This window comes from Penicillium expansum, assembly GCF_000769745.1.
Source record: "Penicillium expansum strain MD-8 chromosome Unknown contig87, whole genome shotgun sequence".
Lineage (NCBI taxonomy): Eukaryota > Fungi > Ascomycota > Eurotiomycetes > Eurotiales > Aspergillaceae > Penicillium > Penicillium expansum.
This window is the reverse complement of record NW_015971352.1, coordinates 1-25,336: the sequence shown is the minus strand read 5'-3', so window position 1 is coordinate 25,336 and position 25,336 is coordinate 1. Positions and strand designations below refer to the sequence as shown.

Genomic DNA, 25,336 nt, shown 5'->3' with positions numbered 1-25,336 from the left:
GAGGGGGGGGGATGGGGTTGGGGAGAGGAGAAGAAAAGAAATCAGAATTTCCGGGGGGATGCCTCGCTTTATACCCCGGGGGCGGTGGCAGCGGGGCGGAATAGCGGGCAGTATTTACCGGTAAGGACGCGGCGCCGGTCTGCACGTGGCCCCGAAGGCGTGTACGGCGATAGGCACGTGCTCTTAGACAAAGAAGTGTTAGGCACGTGCCACCCCAGGTTGTATACCACGTAGGTCGCAGTATCAAATACTATTGAATCGGGATCTTAAACCTAGCCCTCGTAACCCGGCATTCCGAGTTGAAGAATTCGGACTATGAGTGGTGGCAATATATAGAAAAGATCAGCTTTACCGATGCTATTCACTTGCGGTGTTCTCTCTACTTATAGGTGACATCTTCTTTCATTGTAGGCAAACATTTCAATTCAGGCGGCTTCAAAGGAATCTAGCATTGTTATCTTTCTTTCTGGCTCTTTTACAAAGAAGTAAAGGAGAGAAATATGCGGATGTGGAAAAGAAGGTCATAAAAATTTAGTCTGCTGATCCAAGTACGAATAGATTACGGGATGAACCTGTCCCACAATACACAAATGATTGGCTGTGGGGTTTCTAATTTTGACCACCTTCTCATCTTTCTAGGTATGTATACGTTGCCTTATACCTCGGAGGCGGTACGGCTCTGTCCGGGCGGCAGTGGACAGGGTGCCGGGCGGGGGCGGTATCGGCGGGGTACTGGAGATGCCGGGCGGGAATGGGTCGGGCGGGAAATGGCACGTGCGCCCCGCTCGTATTCGCAGGGAGGAGGCATTCAAAAGATATCAAAAATGACATTGTAGTATTTAGCTCTAATACAATATCAAAGGCAAATTAATGTCACATAATAAAGTACCTTGGAAGACGTGTCAAAAAAAATCTTGCTGGTATGAATTGATTGAAGAGTTTAGCAAGAAAGCTACCTATCTACCTAGGTTCTCCACGAACATGAGCCCATAGAGACTGTTGTCTCCCTCTTACAAGTTATAAGCCTTTGTTATTAGTATCAAATAGAATACTGTATTTAAGAATGAGTCCCCAGTATACAGCGTCACATGCGTGATTAGCAATAGGAGGCTAGGGGAAGAGCAAGAGAACTGTCTCTGAATTCATGATCATAATCCAACTACTGTCATGAAGCTCTAAACAGCTTCATGAGAATAAAGGGACAAAGGCCTAAAAGCCAAAAAGGAGCACAAAGGGATCAAAAGCAGGTATCTCAAGCTGCATACTCGCAATACCTCAATGCATCGGTTGAAGCATTAAAGGGACAGGAGAAATGTCCACCAAAAATTATGTAGTGCAAGATCTATGATATTAGGCCTATTGAATCAAAGGAGACATGGAAGATGACAAGCTGGATACAAGGCACAGGTAAATAAAGTGATCTAGATCATATCGGTCAACGGACATTCCCTCTCATATTGGATGGTAATCTGCATATTCAGGCCAGGTTTTTGGGAACAGCCCTATTGGAATCTCGGCTGTTTGGACTGGTGCTGGACCCCACAATATAACGCAGAATGAAAGACTCCACTCTTTCTCAGCAATAGTGTTTGGGGCAGGGGTAGGGGCACAAGACTGAGTTATGAAAATCCACGGAAGTGCATATTGTAGGTGTGAATGGCGAAAGTTTGATGAAGGCTCTGGTAAGCAATGTGAGCGTCCGGCGCGAGGTCGATGGGTCTGAGACGGATGAATTGTAGCGTGAAGGAACAAAAGGGGTTCGCAAGCTCATTGAGAATATTTGCCGGTAAGGGCCCAAAAGATGAGGGTGTGAGTGCTGAAAGCGCAGCTGAGTGCGGTGGGCCATGAAGCTAAATTGTTAATTTTTTTGTGCCAGTCAGAATTAAGACCAGTTCTGTGGGCTGCGATTATGAAGAAGTGGATTTCTGGCCGCGTGCGTCGCAGATTATGGGAGTGATCGCATGAATGAGTGTATTGGGACATGTGTCGACTTGCCATCTCGAGAGGCTGATTGCTGATGGTCTGGAGTGTGTCGAAGAGTAGGGGCATGTGGATGGAATTGGGGGCAATCTTGGGAGCTGCTTGTGTAGGTGTGTGGTATAGCTGGATAACGCGTCGATAAGAGACTTGGGTTGTGTCGCATGTCAACAAAAGGTATGCCTATGGGGTTTCATGCTAATACTTCTACAATTTCTTCTCCAAGCACCCGGACAAGCCGTATAGTTGATGAAAAAGTGAGGGTTCGCGTCAACCGGGGGTAGTGTAAGCCCAGTGACACAGTGCAACGAGGCATGTGCAAGCACAGAGGCCAAGTCGCGAGGTCCAAATATTAGAATAATCGGGACGTCCTGCAATGCAGGGGTTTCAGCGATTAAACCGAACAGAACAGATACTACACTTGATCAAAGCCATGAGGCAAAGAGAAGCTGGGGGAAAAAAAGAAAGACAAAAACTCTGGGGGCCAGCCTTCGCTTTATACCCGGAAGGCGGTGCGCCTCATGAAGGCAGTATCCACATGGCAGGTGCGGCCCGGCCCGTTAGCGGGGACCACACCGGCAGATCAATTAGCCGGGCTTACACGTGCCACCATATCACCCCACCATATCACTTATTATTACATTGTGTAACTACATATGCTTCGTGCAAAGCGGAGAATCTGCCTGTCTAGGATATGCTCTAAAAATTGCATTTGGCGCCGGCGACATTTGCAATTTTTGTCTTAAGCTAGCACGTACGAAGCACAGCGCGACAGAATTACAAGCTGAGTGAGGATAATAGTGGTAGAGAAGTAGACAAAAAGACTCAACCGTACTACAATATTCACATGATAACTAGGTTCTGTTATTCTGAAAGACACCTGGGCATCTATGGATGGGGTGAAAATGGTCTTTAAATATTTTTGGGCTCCGTGGATGCTTGGGATCTTCCGATGGATTGGGTTGCGTTTAATGCTAGGCCAATGTTGGGTCCATATAGCTGACTGGCGATCCAGAGTGGGCGGACAATATTTCATGAAGACAAATTTGAAATAAAAATAATAATGCCTTTGGTCTGTTGCTGGCAATGGCGGCTACGAAGGGGCATAGCGGCCAGTGATAAATAGGCAGTATTTTGTCAATTTTCGTCTAATTTGGAAACTTTTGCCTGAATTATAGACCACCTTTTACACCGCCTAATACCACGTACTGTAAACCAACCTCCCTTCCTATGTTGTATGGACTACAACGCCAACGGGTCAGACTCGGCTGCAGACTTTCCGAGGTGTGGTATTTACCTCGAGAAGTGCAGTAGGATATCAGGTAAATAGTGGCAGGTTTAGGCGTACAGTAGTGGTTGATAGGAAGAAGAAGGCGTGGATAGAGCGAGAGGAAGAGAGTAATTAAAAGTTAACCACCTGAAAAGTGGTGATATATGGATTTATATGGCAGGAAAAGCTTCATTTTTGGAGTGATATCCTAGCCTGAGGAGGGGAGAATTGAGATACCTAGCTTACTAAGGAACCTGTAATAGTAATTCAGGTATTTTAATTTTCCGCTTGTCCAAAATCAGGCACTAATAACAAAATACAGGCTATTTATCACGGCCGCTATGTCCCTTCGTAGGCGGCAAAGGGATAGCGCTGATTCGTCGGAGGTCCACTTTGTCCTAGTAAATGTGACATGGATGGATCCCCTGCATAATCAGTTACCGCACATTTCACAAATATTCCACCATAATACTCGACTCATATCGAGGCGCTGATTCGTAAGCGTCATAACATGCGAGGCTAGTTATGCGGTAGTCGTGGCTTACTTTGATAGGCTGCACTACGTTATAAGTCATACTTAGCTCATGCGCTGCTCGAGCCTCATATTCAAATACATATGCGTTGTGCTTTCCACAAAAGTGGGAAGAATTTGGGATTCTGGACAGACAGTCATGGAAGCTGTAGGTTTAGCCTTCGCTGCAATTTCTTTGTTTGGTGAACTCGAGGCTTGCGGCAAGAGCCTTTGTCGATTTTCTCGAGATATTCGAATGGCCAAGAAGGAGGTCTTACTGCTCAAATACGAGATCGCAAATTGCCGTGTGCTAGCGAGCATTTTTGAGGAAGTCATCAGTCCAATTCAGAACAATGTCATGCGAATTGCCAGGGAGCGAAATCTCGACCAGGGACTTCGAGTACAATCAAAATTGGCCCACGACCAGATTCGAGAGATTGCCTACAAACTGAAACCATTGCACCGGAGAAATAGTGCTGGTTTTGCGAAATTACGGGCAAAGATCCGATGGCATTTTACGAAAGATGACTTTCAATTTCCGATGGCTACACTCCAAAATGTGAAATCCAGCCTCGATCTATTAGCAACACTCTCTTCACTTGACTCTGCTGTTGCCAACTTTCACCGAGCTCCAGACTCGGATTCTATAACAAGATCACAAGCTCTTGAGAGGATGTGAGTAGTACAAGTATATGCAATATACCGGGAACTAACTAGGGATCAATAGAGTGGCCTTGGAAAAGCAGGCTTGTCGGACAGAACGGCAGTTCAACTATTCGGTGAGAGTGCTTCACGAGCAGAGTCATATGGATGGACATCTAGATAGTGCGGGAAATATCCAAGTGATTACCGTTATTATCGAAGAGATCAAGAAGGGGACCGTCAAAGAGGCACGAGACTTGGTTAAGAAATTTTCCACCCAATCCCAAGTCGCACCGCCAACACACCCAGATGCTTCATCGCAGTTGACATCTGCGGATGAAATCTACTCACAAAGCCCTGCTTTCGTCCGGGCCTCCCGGTACTCAAGCGCCGAAGACCAGATAAGAGAAAGCCTGAGGGATCCTTCTCTTCGTCCTCGAAGTTTCACTAGAGATGGTAGCCATTTATCTGTCAAAGAGCATACACCGGTTGGTAGTGAGTCGAAGCCTCGCGAAGTTCGCGATAGAAGCCTAGTCTCTTCTCGCAATGGGGACCTGAGTATGGTTGAGCCCGACGCAGGACAGTCCGTTTCCTACGTCTCCAGGCACATGGTCATCGATAATCCGCACTCTCCTAGTGCATCACAAAGTATCTATCGACCTATGCCCCCTTTCGATGAGTCTGATCTGCGCGAAAGGGAGACACGAAACAATCGGCGTCAAAGTCGCTCACGCAGTCAAAGGGGAGAATGAAAAGCCAATATTGAGGGATTGTTGAAATTGTCAATAAAGCTGCAGAGACATATCATATTGCCATGAGCACTGCTGTTTCCGACGTCTGATTGCCATAGGATGCTTCCACCATGACGCTGGCTTTTGGCCCTGTCCATGAACGCCGAGGGTGCACTCAAGATGCCGCACACACTTCCATGGTCATGCAAGAATTCATGACTACACTGGCATGCCTCGACAGCGAGCTCGGCATTGGCGCTATCTCCTCCCAAGTTGTCAGATCTTCGTTTTCTACATGAAATATTCCTAAGGCTACATTGCTACTGTTAGAGGGTATATAGGACAACTAGGATTCAATAATGAGAGTGAATGGACTAATACAAAATGAGAATATTGAACATGAGAAGCAGGGGTTTAGAGTCGGAAATCTTGTGCCGATGTTTAAGCTTTGTCATTCGGATTTTTTCTCGGGGGTTCCGATAGATTGTCAAGTCAGTGTCCATTCATAAATATTTCAGTGTATTCCAAGGCTGAAGACCAGGCAATTGTATGACTGAATGGCATATGTATCCCTTTATGGTCTTGAAAAGGTCTCACTTGGGCAGGTTCTACATGGAAATCACATTTTGAGGGAAAGACCGACCCAGTATCTCTAAATCTTTGCCTCGGTATACATGAAGGAGAACATTTGTATGTAAATTAGGACTGAGTAGATATGTGAATAAGCCGAGGACAATACATACTTCATAAAAATATAAATATATAAACACATGTCTCTTCAAAGTTGGTTTAGTTCATATTCTTTTTTGGGATGCTGATGTCAACACTCAACTTCTTGAATACAACGTCCATAATACTAAGAACCAGAATTAATCCCACTGACACCGCTAGCACTATCCTGGACTTGTTTGGTCCATAAGCCGCTAAACCAACTCTCAGGGTCTTGAAGAAGCTCAGCAGGCCTCCCAGATTCAACAATGGCCCCATTTTCCATGACCAACACAAGATCAAAGTCCACAATGGTGCTCAACCGATGTGCCACTGCAATTACTGTACTGTCTTGGAATTGTTCCGAGATCAATTTCATCATCATGGCTTCCGTCTGCATATCTACCATCGAAGTAGCTTCATCGAGGAGCAGGATGGGAGACGGTTTTGGCTTCAACAACACTCGCGCAAAAGTAATCAGTTGCTGCTGGCCGGCAGAAAGTGTCTCTTTCTGAATGAGGCTGTCTAAGCCTGCTTCTTTAGATAATAACCAGTCCATCATTCCGACCCGCGAAAGCGAAGACATAATAGCCGCGTCGGTACGATTCTGTAATGGATCAAGATTTGTACGAATTGAACCAGGCAAGATTAGTGGATCCTGGGGTAGCGCGGCTAGCTTCTGTCGAATTGTCTCTCGAGGAACTTGGCTGATGTCGAGGTCATCTATTAGGATTCTTCCCTTTGTGATCTCGTTCAGTCGTAGTAGACCTAATATTAGGGAGCTTTTCCCACTATAAGTCGCTTAGAGACAGGAATTATTTTTGCTGACATTGAGGACCTAAACATACCTTCCTGAGCGCCCACAAATGCCTACCTTAGCACCGGGAGGTATCGTTAGATCTATTCCCTGGATTACAGCATCAAGGTCGCTCCTGAGTACTATATTAGGGCATGGTAAAGGGTGAAAGAACGTAGTTATCTCATCTTACCGGTAGCTTAGCGCAAGATCGACGAATTGAATTCTTCCTTCAGACGGCCAAGCATTCGCAGGAGTATAGCATTCCCGGGGAAGGTGCTCAGACGGAGTTTCAGATTCGAAGGATTTCAATCGAGCCAATGCCCCAATTGAGGTTTCAAGCGAAGTCCATGCTTCAATAACGTACGCCAAAGTCGCACTGATAGCAGAAACATTGTTGAGTGCAACACCAAGAGCACCGCCAGATGTATTGCGCAGTTCAACAGCCAGAACGACAAGTACGACAACGATTCCCATCACTATCAAGTTCAAAACAAGAGTCAACCAGCATTGAATAGAGTACATGAGATAAAACGGTTTCTGCGACTCGTCGGTAAGGTGCATGTTGAGCTGACGGAAACTTTCTTGCCAGCCAAATCCCCTAATTGTAGCGATCCCATCGCATGTCTCGAGGAAGCTAGAGAAAAGGGGAGATTTGGCTTCAAGATCCAAGTATCTGATCTGTCGCGAGGTACGAAGATAGAACTTCTGCAAGATATAAAGAATGAACATGATCGGGGGAAAGGTCAGTGCGGTCCATGGGGATGATTGTGCGATGAGCACAACTTCAGCAATTGCATCAAGAACACCGTCTAGTGTCTGTATCATTGCACCTGGGAGTCTCATATCGATTAAAGACATATCCTGACTAAATCGATTGAGTATCACTCCGGTATCAGTTGAAACAAGAAATGCAAGAGGAGCTGCGGTAACGGCCTTCAGCAGCCTTCTGTGCAACCGAACTGAAGTTCGAGGCACGGATTCAACCATAAAAAGCCAGTAGACAAGGAAGAAGCAGATAGCCGATGAGACTCCAAAGCCTGCGTAGCCAGCGATGTATCGGGTGCTGCTTTTTCCTGGTTCCTGAATTTCTGCTTCGGACCACCACTCGAGCCAAATATTGGGGAATCTGCTGAAGAAACAAAATCCAATTGATGCAAAAAGAACTAATATCACGGCAGTCCAGCCCATTTCCTTCGCATAGAGAATATAAAGACTGGAGTCGCCTACTCGGCGAGATGCATCGGCAAGTGCTTGACTTGCTTCCATGTCCTGTTCTTCCAAGACATCGGGTCTAGGAGTGCTAGGAGCAATATCTTGGTGTATCGGAACTTCGCTTTGTAAATCGACAGGTATCTGATCAGAAGACTGAGTTCTCACACTTAAGCCGTCGTGATCAATTGTGATGATTGTGTCCATCTTGTACTTGAAATGCCCTGCGGCTGTTAGCAAAAATACTCTAAAATATCGTATGAGATAATCTCACTCTTGTGCGTTGCAAGAACTACAGCCAAGCCATACTTCTGACATATACCGTGCTGTCCCAATACTCGTTGAATGACCTGATTCTCCGTGGTAGCATCAAGCCCACTAGTAATATCATCTAGCAGAAGAAGCTGTTTCCGGGAATAGATAGCTCTTGCGAGGGCAATACGCTGTCTTTGACCCCCGCTGAGGCGCACGCCTTTACTTCCAACAGCAGTCATGTCTTGCTGTGGTAGATGGAGGATATCTGTGTCGAGACAGCATGCCTTGATCACCTCGTTATACCATGTCTCATCAAAGTTTGAAGGACCTTGAATGAGACTACGGATAGAGAGGTTTGGCAACCATGGCTCTTGAGAGCAATATGCAATCCCCAATCCCGGTTGTTTTAGCGTTTCCCCTTCTGTCTGGACAATCTCGCCAAGTAGGGCGAGTAACAAGGCACTCTTGCCACTCCCAACTGGCCCCACAAGTAGGGAACTACTGCCTCGGTTGACTTTGAGAGAGACATTTTTTAAAACAGGCTCTCCAGTTGCTTTGAAGGAAAATGAAGCGTTCTCCATCTGGATCAAAGGCTTGGAAGCGTTGCTCAGATCCGTGTGCTGTAAGTCATTGAATTGTATAGTGTTTGCATCTGAAGTGGATTTTGTGCGTAATTCCTTTTGTTGGTGCTTGGCTGTCTCGCCAAGGGAAGTGGAAATTTGGTGACCTTGGCTCTGGTCCATCAAAAGATATTTCTGAATCCGATCCCAAGAACCCAAGGAAGCGACAAATACCGGAAAAGCATACATGAAGTTCAACATGGGCTTGCTGACTAGACCAATGAGGGATAATGATGAGAATGCTTTCGCAGGATTAAGTCCTTGCCCGGAGTGGCTAGAAATAAGGGCATAGACTATGAAAGCTGCAGCAGGGGCAATGGTCTCCGGTAGAACACCAACCGTCATGCTGATGGTAGCATTCTGCCGAAACCTTTTGGACTTTTCCAACTCCTTGACACGCAAATCATCAATTTTGGCGGATGAGGATTTCGAGATGCCAGACATGCGAATATTTTTGATATTGCTGAGAAAAGAGGATGTTGAACTGATTCTGTCTTGAAGTGCGTCCATCCAGAGGCTCTGTGCAGTCTTTGCCCACTTTGACAATGTATGAACAGACGCAGTACACCCTGCAGCATAAGTCTATTAATTATTGACGCAATGCGTCACAGGAGGGTAGTTTGAACTTACCAACTACAAAAACAACAGGTGCGAGGCAAGCAAGCCCGATCTGTCTGTACAAGAGATAAAGTGCCAAGCCCACCTCAATAGGTGAAGCCCATAGTACGTCCGAATTCTCGAAGCCTGCGGCTATTCGATCAAAATCCTCACTCATAAGAGTAAGCACAGATTGGTCGGCTAGCGTGGATCCTGAAAGACGAAGGGTGTGGTTGTATAATAGGCTAAGGAGCCCTCCTCGAATCATTACAATGCATCGATAGGTTTGATGCTTGTAAGCTGCCGTAGAAATTGCGATTCCTAGATAAACCAGAAGGGCAGCACCTATCAGTGCTTTACCGACAAATTGGGTCTGTTCGTTCGGCGCGCCATCTATGAATGAGATCACTCGGTAAATCAAAAGTGGCTGAGCAATATTGAAGCCAATCAAACAGATTCGGGGGAAAATGACATGAACAACAGGCTTATAAGCAACCTTCAATGTCACCCATGCTAAGCTGTACTTGGAAGACTTTCTGCAATGCCTCCAAGCATGCTCCATTTGAATCCCGACAGTCTCAGATGTCAATCTCGGATCCAGTGGCGGAAGGTCCTGTTGTTGAACAGAGTGGGAGGAGCCCCGGAGGAGCAGTGAATTCAACCACCAAAATACACTGCGATTGAAAATACCCCCTAAGGCGTCGGAGGAATAACGAGAGTATGGAACTTGCAGAAGATGACGTTTTTGAATTGACTCAATGAAAAGCGTGATCAGTTTGATAATCACAATTGCAAGGAACACAATCGCAATTTGCCGATGGCTTCCCCTGAGCCATAGTGTTCGCGCTTGGCTTCCATCTAAAAGCGTACTGATTGCAAGATATCCACTCAGCAAAAAGGATGGACGAAGTGAGCGATGATGTTCTTGATAGGATACGAGAGCGAGACTTAGTGTCGCTAAGAAACTGAGACATGCCGCTGGCAATGAAACCCGAGTCAATTTGCTGCGAGGCAAGGCATAGAGGACGATCAACGATAATTGCAAACATCCAAGAGCGGTTACTGTTGTCTACAGTTTTTATATTAGCTCATACCTAGGTATTTCTTTTGGCTTACCTATGTATAAATCAGTCATCGAAATAGGGTGTCCTACAATTTTTGCAAGTATCAGCCAGTCAATAGAGGTTTTTAATACCCTTTTCCTCTTGGTAAGTTCAAAATAGCGATAGACGGAACAGGCGAGAAAACATAAAGTAGGGAGCAGTGAAAAGAGAGATTGCTCAAATAATAGGGTGAAGTCAGTGTTATCTCGACAACCCCGAATTGTAGGACCGAAAACGTTGTCGGCACGATCACATGTGTCGCCCATATCGAGCAAATCGGAGTGGAGAGAGAGATCAAGCAAAGTTGAAATTATTTCGCAAGCGGAGGGGGTTGTCAGGTGGTCAGGTGGTCGGGTGGCTTTTTACTAGTCGTTTCCTAGTCCACGGGTATCTGTTAAATTCACCTCGGCACATTCAAGTACTTTCAGCTCCAAGTTTCTCATCCACGGTGGGTGCCTACCAACTGGCATATTGCCCGATCGCTCAGTTAATCTCGTTCGCTTTTTGTGATGGGACTTTTGTCAAAAAGGAGCTCACACTAGAGCTTATCTAGCGGCTGCAAGTTCCTAAGCATAGTCCCTTCCCCTCCGGTAGAGACCCGAAGTTCTCAACACGCCCATTTTTCGACGCTTTGGGCGCACTCCGTATGGTGATGAACTCCATAAGTCTTTGTGACTTATGAACCAAGTCGACAAGCACCCAAAGAGCCAGTACGAGGTGCTAAATCTGAAGACGATCTTGGACGTTACAACTTTCGCCGTTGAGCAAGAGCGCACGCACAATAACGCGTCTCATGACAGACAGCTGGTACATTGCTGGCCATAGGAGATCTCAATTGGTCGATCTAGGTTGACACATTATTTTCTTCTGTGAATAACTGTAGCTTTTGCCAGCATTGCAGGATACAAACAAACAAATGAAACCTCTGCATACACAATTATAGGGTGGCGTATATCTAGCATCAACAGCCTATTCTTAAATTGACCTGCTTAGGTGATAGACCCATCTTTCAGACTGTCCTTCGATTCCTTTTTGATACATGATTAATTACGCCAGAAGCCCGGTTGCCTCGTCTCGTCACAGAAATAGTCAATCATCTGAGGAGGCCGAAGATATTCCTCATGCCATAAAGCCATGCGTGTCCACGCAAACCGGTCGTACGTTTCAACGTACTCCGAAATAGACATGTACATCCATCCAACATCCTCCTCCTCCTCATCCGTAGTCCCATCATGCCACTCGGGATCAATTTCGTAATCTCTCTCCTCAGGTCTCAAATCGCCCCATTGCTTATACATGATCTTAACAACGGGACTGTCCATATGGTCCAAAGACTCCAAACATATATCATCAACAAATAAGGCCAAGTTGAACCGTGCTCCAAAAATGTATTCAGGCCCAGGAATTTCGGTTTTCTTCTCTGAATGCGAGTCAAGGATCCGTTGTAGTGTTTCAGGTGTGTCAACCACTTTTGGTAGCTGTTCTGCCACCCAACCATGAAAATGATCGCGCACCTCATGCGAAGTCGCACCGTTGAACTTCTCCGGCTCGCCATGGATCACGAGATCATGGGCCTCTTGGAGCTCTGTTCGTTCTTCTCCAGGTGGCATGGAACGCTCAATCGATTTTTGCACGTGTTGCTGAATGAGCTGGAGCATTTTGTGCCAGGCAGCATTGTCTTTGAATGAGCATCGATAAATGCAAAAGCCCCACGGAAGATTTGGCTTTCTCTGGAAATCTGATCGTGTCATTTTGATCCCCTCAAATGGAATATCTCCTCCTGATATTGGTCCCGTGATTGACATTTTGCAGATGATTTGATGACAAGGTTGGCGGAACGAATTAATAACTCGCGGTCTGAAGAGCAGCATCTCAATGGGGGATCAAGCCAGGAAAATTGTCTCGCTAACTGTGGTATTTGAAGGATGTAGGATTATTGGAAGGGAAATGAATGGATGAAAATCGGAAGTAGAGAAGAAAGAGGAAGAGGAAGATAAGATGTCGAAAGCTATATTACAATACATGACTAAGTACTGAGTATTTAATGACAGAAATCTCGGGTCCAGTAAGGTATGGTATAAATGACAGATCTATATGACTCTAACTAAAATAATAGATATCCCGTATTTAACAATTTGTACGGATAATAAAATAAGCTTGATATATAATTTATATAGGGCCTACTATTATAGCAGTATATATATATTTTAAGGTATTAAATACTTAGTTCTAGTCTATCATATAACCTAGGTAGACTGCGACATCGCACGTCCATGGGCACCAGGAAGTGTCCACGGCCCGTGGGCCTTTTTGAAATTTGACGCCCATCGCCGAACGTTATGCAAAATTAATGCAAAAATTACCCTATTAGGCTATTTTATACATAACTAATTCTTGGCAGTGTCCACCTTGCTAAGAGTGCCCGCATATGTCCTGGCGAGGCTAAAAGTGTCTCCACTTTAATGGACGTTGTCGCAGTCTACGAAGTGCTCCTCTAGTTTCCTGAATAGCCTGCTTTTAGAGAAAGCTAATATATAAGCTGAAAGTCTTCCCTAGAGGTGCCCTATTAAGCGAAGACGCTGCTCTTTAGGCTCTTAAAGTTCTAAGAGGCTTAAAAATAGTATTTTTGGGACTATTCTTCCTAAATTTCTACTACTGTAGATAATATAGGTAATAAAATCTCTGACCATGGTTATATCTCTTTCTAATAGAAAGCTTAGGTGACCTTAGTTGTTAACTCTCCCTTGATAAATGAAATCAAGCTCCTGATGGAGAAGTATCTAGCTCTTATCCCATAAGTAAAAAGGCTGGTTTATATTTACTAGTGCATGTGGGAAGCCTACTTGAAGGAATACAGAAAGGTCAAAGAAGCTAGAGATGAAAATCGTCTTGGAAATTCAAACAGCTGGCTTGAGGGAAACAATGAATCTCTACACTTAAAGTGAATAAAAACCAGTCAATAAATATTTCTAGTTATATTTTTAGTTGTCCCCGAGTATGTACACACTCCCCTCTAAAATTATTCCCTTTTCAAGCCCAGCAGCCGTGATATTTGCGTATGTTTAAGAAGGTGTATCACGAATTGATCGCTCAAACCTCCGAGTCTTAACTGGTTTATTAACCAAATATTTCTGATGTCACTGCAGAATTCGAAAATTTCCATATTTTTCCTGGCCACGAATGGAAATAACTGAGCAGCCTTGATTCCGGATTTGACCCTGCTCAGGCTGAGGGCTCAGAATGAAGCCAAGAAAATAGTGCTCGGCTCTCGCCGAAGTGGTAGCTCTTGCAGGAGCGGCGGCTCTTCAAGGCCCCCCAGGAACTGACTTCCGGGTAAGATCGGCCATCACATCCACCCTGCATGGCCCCCGGTCATACAGCCTGATAATCGCTCACTCCCACATTCTCAAATATACGACATGTCAGATCACACGATCCTGGAGTATGTGGAAAAGACACAGTCATCTTACCACTAGGCTGCATCAAAAATAAATCATGGCCTGTAATTATGGCCTAGAGGGGGCTATTTTTTAGGTTGAAAGATTATAAAAATCCAGGGTAGCATCTCTCAAGGCTAGAATGCCGCTCCTAGTGTATCCTTATTCAGTGGATGCATGCATGTCTCAGAAAATCACTCACGTTTTACTAGAAAATGAATATGATAGTAATGCGCTACTAAGATCTCCGTCTAAAACATATTTGGTCACTGCGTATTGGATCCATCCATGACTCGAGGTACAGCGGCGATCCCAGGTGGAGAAGCAGAGTAGCATTGACGATGGTCACGTATCTACGGAGTAACTGTCTATGGGATAGATGGCTAGACTAGCTAGTTGGCTCAAAGAAATAAAAGGACTCCTTCTCGCTGTTTTTTTGCTTTGAATCTCACATCACTTCCCTCTATTCCACTGGAAATATCAGCAGCAAGGCCAGCCTCCTTATTTCGCCATATTTATCGAATAATCTGTGCGACTGGAGCTATCGCGATTTAGACTTCGAAATACCTGTTGAGTCAAGCATAACGTATGTTTATCGAAAACCTATGCTTCTAATTCTCGGAAGGATGCCTCAGGGGTCAGGCTGTACATGACTAACACCCCTGCAGAGACCCTTGAAATACCCCTCATCCGACATGAAATCCATCTCCACCTCCCTCGTCTTATTCCTGTGCTTCTTGACAGCCATGGTTGAAGGTCTCACCCGTTACCAAGCCACACCCCCAAGCGATGCCATCGTCTGTCATGACAGACAGGCTCTTAACGATCTGGCCTCGGCCCACCCGGATGGGCTTCTTTATCCCGAGAATGGAGGCTACTACCTGAAGGATGGGGATGAAGTCGTCGTTGGTATCGCAAGCGACGATCTTTGCACGGAGCTGGACGGTGCCTTTGCTAGCGTGGAAGCAAAAATTGCCCAAGAAGGTGAGGGCACTGGATCCGAAGCCAACACTTCTGATGCTGAAAATGTCATCAAGAGAGCTGAAAATGCCTTGCATAACTCATGCAGTCACCCTCGCTGCTTCAATCACGCCCATTGTCTGACCTACTCACACTGCCATATCTGCTCTTCCCACAAGCATTGTATCTAGAACATCCTCCAATCTTTATGGTGGAGATGTTGTTGGAGAGATCGACGAAGGCCTAAGGAGATGTGGGACGGACAGTGAAAGCGGGGAAGGGGGTTCGAGACGAGAGTACGATTGAGAATACCGAGAAAGATCGTTTAGCACCTATGGAATGGCAGAAGTCAACTGGTTATGAATACTGTCGAAAGCTATGTTACAATACATGACTGGGAAACCGAGTATTCAACACCTCGGCACATACATGGATTGTCAAGTAGTGGGTTTTTGTCATTTTAGTTAGTTAGAGTCATACATATCTGTCATTTTGACCATACAGTGCTGTACCCGAGATTTCTGTCATTATCTGTATCCCCTGCACACATTGACTCTGGGCCATCACCGTCGAGTACTAATACATAGACACCAAAGTGAAATTCACGATAAAATAAAGAATAGTTCAAACCGTACCAATTCATTGCCCCACGTATGGACCAAGATTTGAGGCAAATGCTTAATTCCTATGGAATTATGTTGTACTTCGCGACATCATCTAAATCAGGCTAGACCCGGGCGTGAGATGCAGTTCAGGGGGCGCGGACCTCGGGATAACAAATTCCTATATTATTACCTTCCATCCTACTCTGTGTGCTTGCTCTTCACCCAGACCATGCCTTCACCGCGGGATCCCACTTACGATGAAACAACAAGCCTGCTTCAAGAGGAACCAGAAGGCTCAGCTCAGTCAAATTTGGTCAAAGAACCAGTCTACCCTCGTTGGATAATTACAGTTGTGCTATTATGCGGCGGCGCGGTTCTTTTCGACCTTTCTAACAATCTGGGTGAGGTCGCCGAGGTCGCTATCTTGGAAGACATAGTATGCCGAGATTATTATGCCAAGTCTGCTGTAAACACTATTATTTCTGCTGCAGAAAGATGCAAGATAGAGCCTATTCAGACGGAAATCGCATTGCTCAACGGCTGGAGAGAAACGTTCGAGACTATTCCTGGTGAGTTCATTATTTTGGGAAAGCGGGGTGTCTCACAATTCTTTTTAGGAGAACAGCAAAACTGAACTTTGGAATAGCAATACTTCTGGCCGTGCCTTATGGAATGCTGGCGGACTGGATTGGATACCGACCGGTCGCTTTGTTGGCCTTTTTCGGTAGTGCCATGTCCTCCAACTGGAGCAGAGTGGTTTGTTAGTCTAAACTCGCAGTCGCATATATATTTTTACCTTCTCAATATACTAACCTTATCTTATAGTTTGGTTCTACCCCACATTACCCACTCGTGCTCTTTGGTTCTCTGCCCTATGGCAGGTTCTAGGAGGAGGGCCGCAGGTCGTAACGTCCTTGAGTTTCTCGGCTGTCGCTAGTATCACCCCTGCTCAAAAGAGGTATGGCTAATACAGAGTTTGATGATATGATGTTTGCTAAGGTCATACGCACCAGAACGACTGTCTTCTCCCAAATGACAGCGGTTATCTTGGCTACGGAGCTGATTGCACCCCCAGTTGGTGCCGCGCTGATGAAAAAAAACCCTTGGATACCGTTCCTCGCTTCATCTGTAATTGCTGCAACTTCAATTATTTGGGCATTGTTGTTCTTCCCTGCCATTCAAACCCAGGCTAAGCCGACTTCTACCCCAAGCTATGATCAGCCGCCAGTTCGGAACTGGTACGCCTCTGAAAGAATCCGAGACCTCTATGAGCAGCTCTCGAGGAATAAGAATGCTGCACTTGTTGTTGTCTCATTCTTTGTTACACTTGTGGGGACACACGCCTTCGCACTGCTGTTGCAATATATCTCTAAAAGATTCCACGTATCATATGCGGAGGTATGTTCTCTATGTGGTTTCTATACTCAGGAGTCAATTCTGAATACTAATCATATCCTCATTTTTGATAGGCATCATACGTGCTGCCACTTCGAGCTAGCTTTAACCTGATATCTCTATTCATTCTGCTTCCCGCTGTGACAGGCTATCTTGATCGCAAACATGGGTGGGAGATGGCCAGAAGAGACAAAATACTTACTCAGGCCAACGCACTGTTGATGCTTCTGGGTTGCCTGTTTATTTTTGTGGCGCCAAATCTAATCTTGCTGAGTGTTGGAGTGGTGGTGTTCGGTTTAGGGTCGTCATTCTCAGTCACGGCGAGAACATTGGTGACTTCCCTCGTTGAGCCAACATCATTGAGCACAATCTACACACTGCTCAGTGTGATGAGCTCAATTGGATCCCTAGTAGCAGGGCCTTTGCTTGCAGGGGTGTACCATCTGGGGATGGTCCTAGGTGACGCATGGCTCGGTCTTCCTTTTTTGTTCGCAGCGGCATTATACGGGCTTGCACTGATCGCCATATCTGCTGTGAGGGCTATTACAAGAACGGCATGATTTAAACGGAAGTTACTTAGGTAGAATGTTCAGAAACCCAGAAGCTCAGAAGAGCTATCCTGTCTTTTATGAACGCCATCATCGCCAAAAATCATCACGCTAGTGTTACGGAAATTCTTGAATCTATCAGCGTTTGTGACTTGTGCGACGTATATATGCAGGAAACCAGGGCATCAGGCCAAGGTTTGTTTAGAAATAGATATTTATTGTATTGTGGTGGGTGAGTGACCTACTCCCCTGTGAATTATGTTAATCTACCAAAATTTAAATTTCAATGCACCACCCAAGTCCTGTACACACGCCATAACCAACACCCTCCATAGCCTCATGGTGGAGACGCAAGTTCCTTTACCCCTTCGGGCTTGGATGCCGGTCTGATAGTTATCTGATGGTCCCACGCCCAATCGACAACTGCATCGAAATTGCGACAGGTATGTTTAGTGTTGAAATTGGGGTGTGGCAAGCTGCTCCCGGCTACCCAGTTTGTAGAGACAAGGTTCGTGTCCGCATGGCACATGACAAACTGCCTAATCATTTCAACGCAATGGTCTAGGTTTGGTTGTTAGAAGAAGCTGTTAATGTTTGAATGGATAACCGACCGATATGAGTGCGCTGCATTGATGCACTGTCCATGAACTCCTCTTGTTCTTCTTTGTAATGGTCTCGGTATGTCCACATGCGTATAAAGTTCTAGAACAAAATGACACATATTAGAGAAAAGTAGTCGAGAGAGTACGCTGGAGGGAGAATAATGGGACCTTACCACACAATGCATTTGATGCGAGAATTCAAAATGAACTCGATAAGCGCCTCCATCCTCAGGAGGAAGCTTCACTGAAGTATCTGGATCCATTCCCAATAGTCGCATATCATTGTCAGACAAAGAAACATTCACTGCTCCAACTATGTTGCGATATTAGCATTCCCTCACGAATTAACTACTCAATTAAGTTAACTTGAATGCTTTTGTTTGATGCTTACGGTTGATAGAACGAGCCCATGCGCGATCAATATCTGGTGATGGTGGACCTCGAAATTTTGATGGATAGTCCAGAGTTCCGTTGAATGTGATTATCTGATCGTACGATTGTGGAAGAGACTGGAGGTGTTTTTCTGTAAATAGGTCAGCTTTGAATCGTCTCAAATAGTGCTAACATTCATTACCTTGAAGATAGGGCAGTGCCGCTGAAGGTTGAGCATGCAAACCATCTGGTCTTACCGAGGCGTGCCCAAGGCCAAATACAAGAGCAGTATATCCGGCGAATAGAGTCAACAGCCCAAGCTTTTTAACGATAGATATCTTTGAGCTTCTTGTCACATCCAAGACTTTTGGCTCGTTTTTCACATCATCATAGACATCGTCAGTCTCACTTTCATCAATACTCAGCCTTGCCTCAACATCCTGGAGAGCGGAGTATCTGTTGGGCATTTTGACAGGCTAATGAAATAAATCCTTAGCCTGTTGAAAGACTTTTAGTTGCAAGATGTTTTGTATAAAAAAATTGAATCATCTTTCGGCACACTGATAGACTTCCGGCCATTCAATCCTTGATTTTTGCGAAAAGGCGGGGCTTCTTCATGCAGACGATGGCGGCATAATCGGGATGCATTTGTTGGAAGATAAGAGGAAAAACTATGTGGAGATCATGAAACTGACAGTGCATTCCACACAATTTGACAATGCATTAGCTCTGATTTTTCTCACTGCAGGAAGTATATACGTCCAAAAGTGCACGTGCGGCAGACCACTTGCAACACTAACTCCATGAAGCAATTATTCGACCTACGCGATACGAAGGGATCAGTGAGGGGTGGAACTATGATCATTCATTTCACACGACAATATTTGCAAGTCATTCAACAAGGGATAGGGCATCATGGGAATTCGCTGCGATTAAAATACTTCCAGCCTTCATACTTGATGGCCTCGCGCGATGTAGATTCACTAGCAACTTATTTTCCCTACATTGAATAATCTATAGAACAAATATACAGCACCTAAATTCGAACTTCAGCTTTTAACTAGATTTAAAAACACTTTCCACTGTATCATTGATTTCCCAGTCCCATTTTTCGATTGGGACTTCCTCCGACCGTCGAACAATATCCCAAATATGGCGTGAATCACGACATTGATGCACATATCCCATACCATCAACATTCAGATCGACTAAATTCCCATCGCTATCGTAATGCTCTTGTGGTGGCTCGATCGTGTCATCAGCGGAGCACATCAAAGACTATCGATCGTTATGTCAGAATATTCGCAATCAGTTTTTCGATTAGTTAATTGAAGAAGAAGAGATGAGGTTCCCACCTGAGTAATGTAGCTAAAGCAGTGTTGCAGATGAGATTCATCTAAGTGTTCTGAATGTTGTTCATGATGATTTCCATGGCCCCCTGGCATAGAGGGAGTCCCCATTTCTTTTGCCTGTTGGAGCGAACTGCGAATCAACTGAAGACAATGTAGTCCATGGAACATCGAAACCCCCCACTTCTCCTTTACAGTTTCGTTCCTGCGGACCATCAGAAATCCACCATGGGGGGTAAATAGCTCTGTCTCCCATGCTTCATCACCCTTGTGCGATAAATCCTCCAGAGCAGGGTGTGTTGTAAACTCTCTCGGTATAGTGAGGGCTTCTTGATGGTGCATGCCACAAAGCGATCTTTGGATCTTGGATGGACTCCAGAGATCGGGTTTGAAAATGAAAATGAAAGTCAAGAAGATTACAGGCGACAGAATCAAGGAGACCTTGAGTAGGAAATTGACGGCCATTGTCGTTCTTTTGGGACCAAAAGATAAATAGAGATGAAGGGGAAATAGCTCAAGTGTTATGCATTGAGACTGGACCCTGGCAAAATAAATAGGTGCCCGGGATATCAAGGCCGCTACTAGTTAATCCATGGCATTCATTCGTCGTCTTTATTTAGCCCGGCACGTATCAGTCGACCTCTGACCTGGGTGGACCAATTTCTACATATTAACAGCACACGTTCAGCTTTGACGTACTGATTGAAAACTGGCTTTTGCATGTTTGTAGATATTATTTGCAGTGTACACACTAGTAGTCGACTGTTTACTCGTCGCTAACTGAATATTTCCATCCTTGTCTCTCATCTTTCGAATATATAGCACCTCATAGTCCAAAACATCTCTAGGCCCCATTCTTTGTTCTGTTCCAATCGGGCTCCAGAAAAGCTGGGCCTTTTAGAGAGGTTGAGATCAGTATCTTTTTCAATACACAGTTAGGGTGTCAATGTCCATACCTAGTTCAGGGTGCACAATCAGACTGTAGTCATTTACGTCAATCGCTCGCTCACTAGCCCATTTATCGATGCTTTCCCAGTTTCTACATTCATGAGCCAAACCAAAGTCGGGCCATGGAAGACTGTAGTTGGGAATCCACTTGTAAGTTGTCAACGCAATATCTCCTCGGCACATAACAATTTGGCGTAGCATGTCAATGCAGTGATCTTTCCAAAATTTTCCAACGTTAGATCATATAAAAGTTCAGTACTGGATATTCACGGAGGGGTGCCCGCTTAGATGGTACTCACCAACATGATCTATATTTGACACTGGCGTAGTTTTGAGGTTATAGTATTCCGAGTGAATGTACTCCCGAATATATTTCTATTCAGGAAGGTCAGCAAAATATATGCTGGGAGGTATTTATCCGCACGATACTTACCACACAGTGTAGCTGATGATAGACATCTGCTCGTAATCATCGTCAATACGTAGACCGGACCAGAACTAGGGCCAATATGAAGCGCTGAGATCTTCAACTTACCAAGCGTTCCATAGAAGTCGCCGGAGCCGTCTGCCAGCTCGATCGATTTTCTCTCTGTTTTTTCAAGCTCGTGTGGTTTAAGCCGTATGTTTGCGTCTTGTTTGATCAGTACTGTATTCGTTGGGATTCGCTTGAGGCTTACTTTTGAATAGTCTTGTCCATGCGGCATCATTGGATGGATTTGGTTTTCCGCTGTATTCGTTTTCAGACTCTAATTCCACGTGTATCACCCTTTTCTCAGGCTGTACAGCATCTCTTGCGGGTGCTAGTGAAATCGGTTAATAAACAAAGAAGGCAATACATTGAATCCGAACTCACAGTATATCAATGACGGTTCGCATTCCGAGCTTGAAGGCGAATATGAGGCACTCTTCAGGAGACATGCAAAGAAGAAGAGATTAAAGAATGCGAAAGTGCAATTCAACCAAAAATACCGACTTTGGTAAATTCGTTGCAGCCCTTGCCTTCTATTACTTCTGTCAGACTGACTCGAAGCCTCCTCTTTGAGCAGTGAAGCCTCTGGGTCGTCAATATCTAGCGACATAGTACCTAGATTATTGTACCGAGCTATATGCATTCTAAACAAAATTCCATCCCTCCTCTTTAACTATGACCGGCACTAGGACAGTCTGACGAAATCTAAAGATAAGTCGAAGATTGTACGGCCGACAGGCCCCGATGCCTTATTGGTCAATGCATAGTCAGCACTTGACATACATGGTTACATAGGTGCATAGGTGCATAGGTATGTAGTAAGATACCAAAATATGCATTTCATATCTGCCCCTCATCTGTATGAGCACCGGAATTTCCTCTTTCGGGATAGCCCATCACAACCTGCAATTCCCAATACAGAGTAGTGCTATGGTGTCTAGGGTGTTGCTTATTACGCCTTTTTTAAACATAATTTCACGAATCGGAGGCGAATCTCACGGCCCCGGGGGCCTTCAAGCAACCATGTCAGCAGCCACCCCTGCACTAGTCCCAATTCGACCGTGTCCCGTGCCAAGAACCGCTTGACTATTCACACCCCTACGCTTGGCGCCGGCTACAACCGCCAGTCATTCTTTAGTCGAATCTTGAAGTGCTACCTCAAAACAGCCCCCGAAAGCCCTATTGGCACACGTCGAAATTTTCCCGCCCCCAAATATTAGAGGGACCACGGAAGAAGATCTCGGGAGAGAAACACTACGTGCGATTCTTATCAAACAGCATCCAACTACTACCCGAGGACGACATATATAGTTAGCTAGCAAACAGGTGCTGACACCGTGGGTGCCTCATCCCTCAGGCCACCGAAAACAGATTTCAATGGATATTCACATCAAACTCAGCCGTCCTTATGTTCAACAACACGCCGAGAGCCGTTCGGTGCTCCGACGGGAAACCGGATGCGCGATGCAATTGTTTCATCCTGTCAAAATACCCCTGTTGGTGCTGCAGCAATGGAGCAAGATCCGCCTATATTACGTGAGATGGCGAGACGAGCTTCCCACTGACTATGGACTAGCTTGCCCAGTCAACTCATGTGTGCCATTTTAAATTCGAGTTGCCAGTCCCATTACACACCTAAGGGAGGCGTCGTTTGGATGAGGTTGGGCTTGCAAAATGTAACCCCGTATTATTTCCTACGTACTCAAATCAGCCAAGAAGATCTAGTGTGGGGTTATAGTGGTAATCCAGGTGATCATCACGCCAAGTCTACTAGATCCAGGAGAAGCATTATCCCGATAAGGAGTTCACGTCTAAGGAGCTCTAACCGATGGCGTATTTAAATAAGATACCTAGGTAAGACACGATAATGAGATATCGCATTGATGAATAAGTACTGCGCAGTTTTAACGACGATCTTAGAGTAATGGAGTAATGCTTTGACCATTTCCGGCATTGCGTGTGATGGATTATTATACAGAGCCTTTCACGTTTCAGTCCATCGACAATAGTATCACCCATGTACAAAATGGGCAAACATTGCCATGTGTTAATAACCACATGAACCCTTTACTTCTTGGCTTGGAAAACGGACAAGAAAGTCGTCGGAAGAAACAAAATCGCTTATACCAGCGTAAGCATCGTGAGTGGTAGACTTATACCCTGAAGTTCTGCGTCAAAACTCTAACTGCTATGGTGGATCCTTGTTGCAGGACAAAGATCAAAGGAGTCGATGCCATCAAGAAATGTTGAACCTTCTATGGAACAAGGACAAGAACAAGGTATACTTGTTATCTAGTCGAGGCACCACTATGCGAATCGTAACATGCTAACTGTCGATCACTATTTAGTCCCTAATGTTCTTCCAACTGTGTCCCCGGGATTAATAGAGAATACCCATGGTAATGGAGGTAACGCGCAAGGGTCTGAAGCCCCGTTAATGGTCACCGATTTCTCAGTCACTCAAATGGTCGGGAATGTATTAGAGCATGATCAGGGGCGGCGGGGATCTTGGTTGACCTCCTCGGGGCGGGGCTGCTTTCAAGAGGTATGATTAGAGATTTACAAGACTTAATTGCTGGTTGAGATGCATAATCTCAAACTGATACCCTCTGATCACGGCCTTCAAATTGATCGGTCTCACGTCAAGGCTGTTTGAGAAACCGAAGATCTAACTGTGTCTCAATCTCTAGTCTGAATTTCAGATTCTACCCACGAAACCTCCCGAGAAAGGAAATACTCCGTTGCATCAAGCTGTCTCTTATGGGCAACTACCTGTTGTTCGTCTACTCCTGACTCGAGGAGCAGACCGAAGCTCGGTCAATACTCTCGGCAAAACGCCGCTGCATCTGGCAGCCGAGCTGGGTGATATTGAGATAGTACGAACTCTCAGTAATGACAGATCTGTTATTAATATGCAAGATAAATCAGGCTCGACGGCTTTACACTTAGCTGCAATGGCTGGCCATCATGAAGTAGTTCAAATATTACTGGACGGTGGTGCGGATATAGAAGCAAGAATCTGAATGTGCTGATAAGTCCTCTTGCAAAATTTCATAATTGAGAACTTGGAAGCAATTGAGCACGCTTCTGATATAATAACGTGACAAAAGCTTTAAATTAGACACCGAGCCTGAGGGAAGTATTATTGGGACCGCCGCTAATAACTAAACAGCGGGGGCATTGGTTACATTGCATGTAGTAAAATCACGTCTTCCGTGCAATATCTCGAAATGAAAATATCCCAAACTGTATCATATGCATGGTCAGCATTTATCGAAGGACCTGGTAGCGGAAAGACGGAATCTTGCACAACACACGCACTCGATTGAGGTCTTTGCAGAAGTGTGCATGGCTAAGCCTCCAGTTCTTAGCTGTACAGCCTAGCTTGTATTGCTTCCACATGCTCTTGTAACGGTACGGAAGGCTTAGCCTAATGCACTGAATTCTTCAGGCTAACACTTCCTCTCATGCATTGTCAGGCCAGCCGAGCTTAGGGTAGGACTATCAAAATCGGCAAAGTAGAGCCAATAATGCACTGTCAGCCTATCTTGCGTCAACACGTGTGCATGGAATTCTACTCCAAGGAGATTGATGTTGCGATCTATCGCCTTTCCGAAGAATGACGATTCGAAGTGAGTCTCAAGTAAGGCTCAGAATTTCGTGTATATATTCAGCTTGATACGAAGCGTATAAATTGTGATTCATCTTTTATCATAACCAAACACACCTCCAACCAATCTACAAGTTTTTCGACCAGTTCATATCAGTCAAAATGCATCTTAAAGCTATCGTTCTTGTCGCTGGCTGCCTTGCGGCAGAAGGCCTAGTTGCCGCAGCTCCTGGTAAATATCTTAGCATCTTACTAATTATTCACTCTTACCTTATTCTCACTCTAATGCTTTTTAGTTAAGCGCTCCGAGGCCGACTCTGAGGGTGCCCTTGGTGGTTACAAGATCTTCAGCAGCTATGAGGACGCGAAGGTGAAGCGCTCTGAGGCCGACTCCGAGGGTGCTCTTGGTGGTTACAAGATCTTCAGCAGCTACGAAGAGAAGGAGAAGGCGAAGCGCGCCGAGGCNGAGGCCGACTCCGAGGGTGCTCTTGGTGGATACAAGATCTTCAGCAGCTACGAAGAGAAGGAGAAGGCGAAGCGCGCCAAGGCTGACTCCGAGGGTGCTCTTGGCGGGTACAAGATCTTCAGCAGCTACGAAGAGAAGGAGAAGGCGAAGCGC

General features: G+C 45.3%; 6 protein-coding genes across 6 annotated transcripts; 3 read left to right on the top strand and 3 right to left on the bottom strand.

Annotated features, from left to right (window-relative positions):
* Window positions 1-4,014: 4,014 nt before the first annotated feature.
* PEX2_031580 (uncharacterized protein) lies at window positions 4,015-5,152 on the top strand (the record flags this gene model as incomplete). Its single annotated transcript, XM_016740433.1, has 2 exons — window positions 4,015-4,433; window positions 4,486-5,152. 2 exons carry the CDS (start codon window positions 4,015-4,017, stop codon window positions 5,150-5,152), a joined length of 1,086 nt encoding a protein of 361 aa, XP_016597497.1.
* An 835-nt stretch (window positions 5,153-5,987) lies between these two features.
* Window positions 5,988-9,166, bottom strand: PEX2_031570 (ABC transporter, integral membrane type 1; the record flags this gene model as incomplete). The annotated part of the gene is made up of 4 exons (XM_016740432.1): window positions 5,988-6,630; window positions 6,688-6,771; window positions 6,829-8,071; window positions 8,122-9,166. 4 exons carry the CDS (start codon window positions 9,164-9,166, stop codon window positions 5,988-5,990), a joined length of 3,015 nt encoding a protein of 1,004 aa, XP_016597496.1.
* A 2,299-nt stretch (window positions 9,167-11,465) lies between these two features.
* PEX2_031560 (uncharacterized protein) lies at window positions 11,466-12,080 on the bottom strand (the record flags this gene model as incomplete). The annotated part of the gene is made up of 1 exon (XM_016740431.1): window positions 11,466-12,080. The coding sequence occupies one exon, from the start codon at window positions 12,078-12,080 to the stop codon at window positions 11,466-11,468; it is 615 nt and encodes a 204-aa protein (XP_016597495.1).
* A 2,474-nt stretch (window positions 12,081-14,554) lies between these two features.
* PEX2_031550 (uncharacterized protein) lies at window positions 14,555-14,963 on the top strand (the record flags this gene model as incomplete). Its single annotated transcript, XM_016740430.1, has 2 exons — window positions 14,555-14,843; window positions 14,929-14,963. 2 exons carry the CDS (start codon window positions 14,555-14,557, stop codon window positions 14,961-14,963), a joined length of 324 nt encoding a protein of 107 aa, XP_016597494.1.
* Window positions 14,964-15,653: 690 nt separating this feature from the next.
* PEX2_031540 (MFS transporter) lies at window positions 15,654-16,928 on the top strand (the record flags this gene model as incomplete). Its single annotated transcript, XM_016740429.1, has 5 exons — window positions 15,654-15,993; window positions 16,071-16,184; window positions 16,250-16,382; window positions 16,438-16,822; window positions 16,923-16,928. 5 exons carry the CDS (start codon window positions 15,654-15,656, stop codon window positions 16,926-16,928), a joined length of 978 nt encoding a protein of 325 aa, XP_016597493.1.
* A 776-nt stretch (window positions 16,929-17,704) lies between these two features.
* PEX2_031530 (oxidase ustYa family protein) lies at window positions 17,705-18,808 on the bottom strand (the record flags this gene model as incomplete). The annotated part of the gene is made up of 5 exons (XM_016740428.1): window positions 17,705-17,928; window positions 17,979-18,069; window positions 18,143-18,282; window positions 18,361-18,492; window positions 18,544-18,808. The coding sequence occupies 5 exons, from the start codon at window positions 18,806-18,808 to the stop codon at window positions 17,705-17,707; spliced, it is 852 nt and encodes a 283-aa protein (XP_016597492.1).
* Window positions 18,809-25,336: the final 6,528 nt, after the last annotated feature.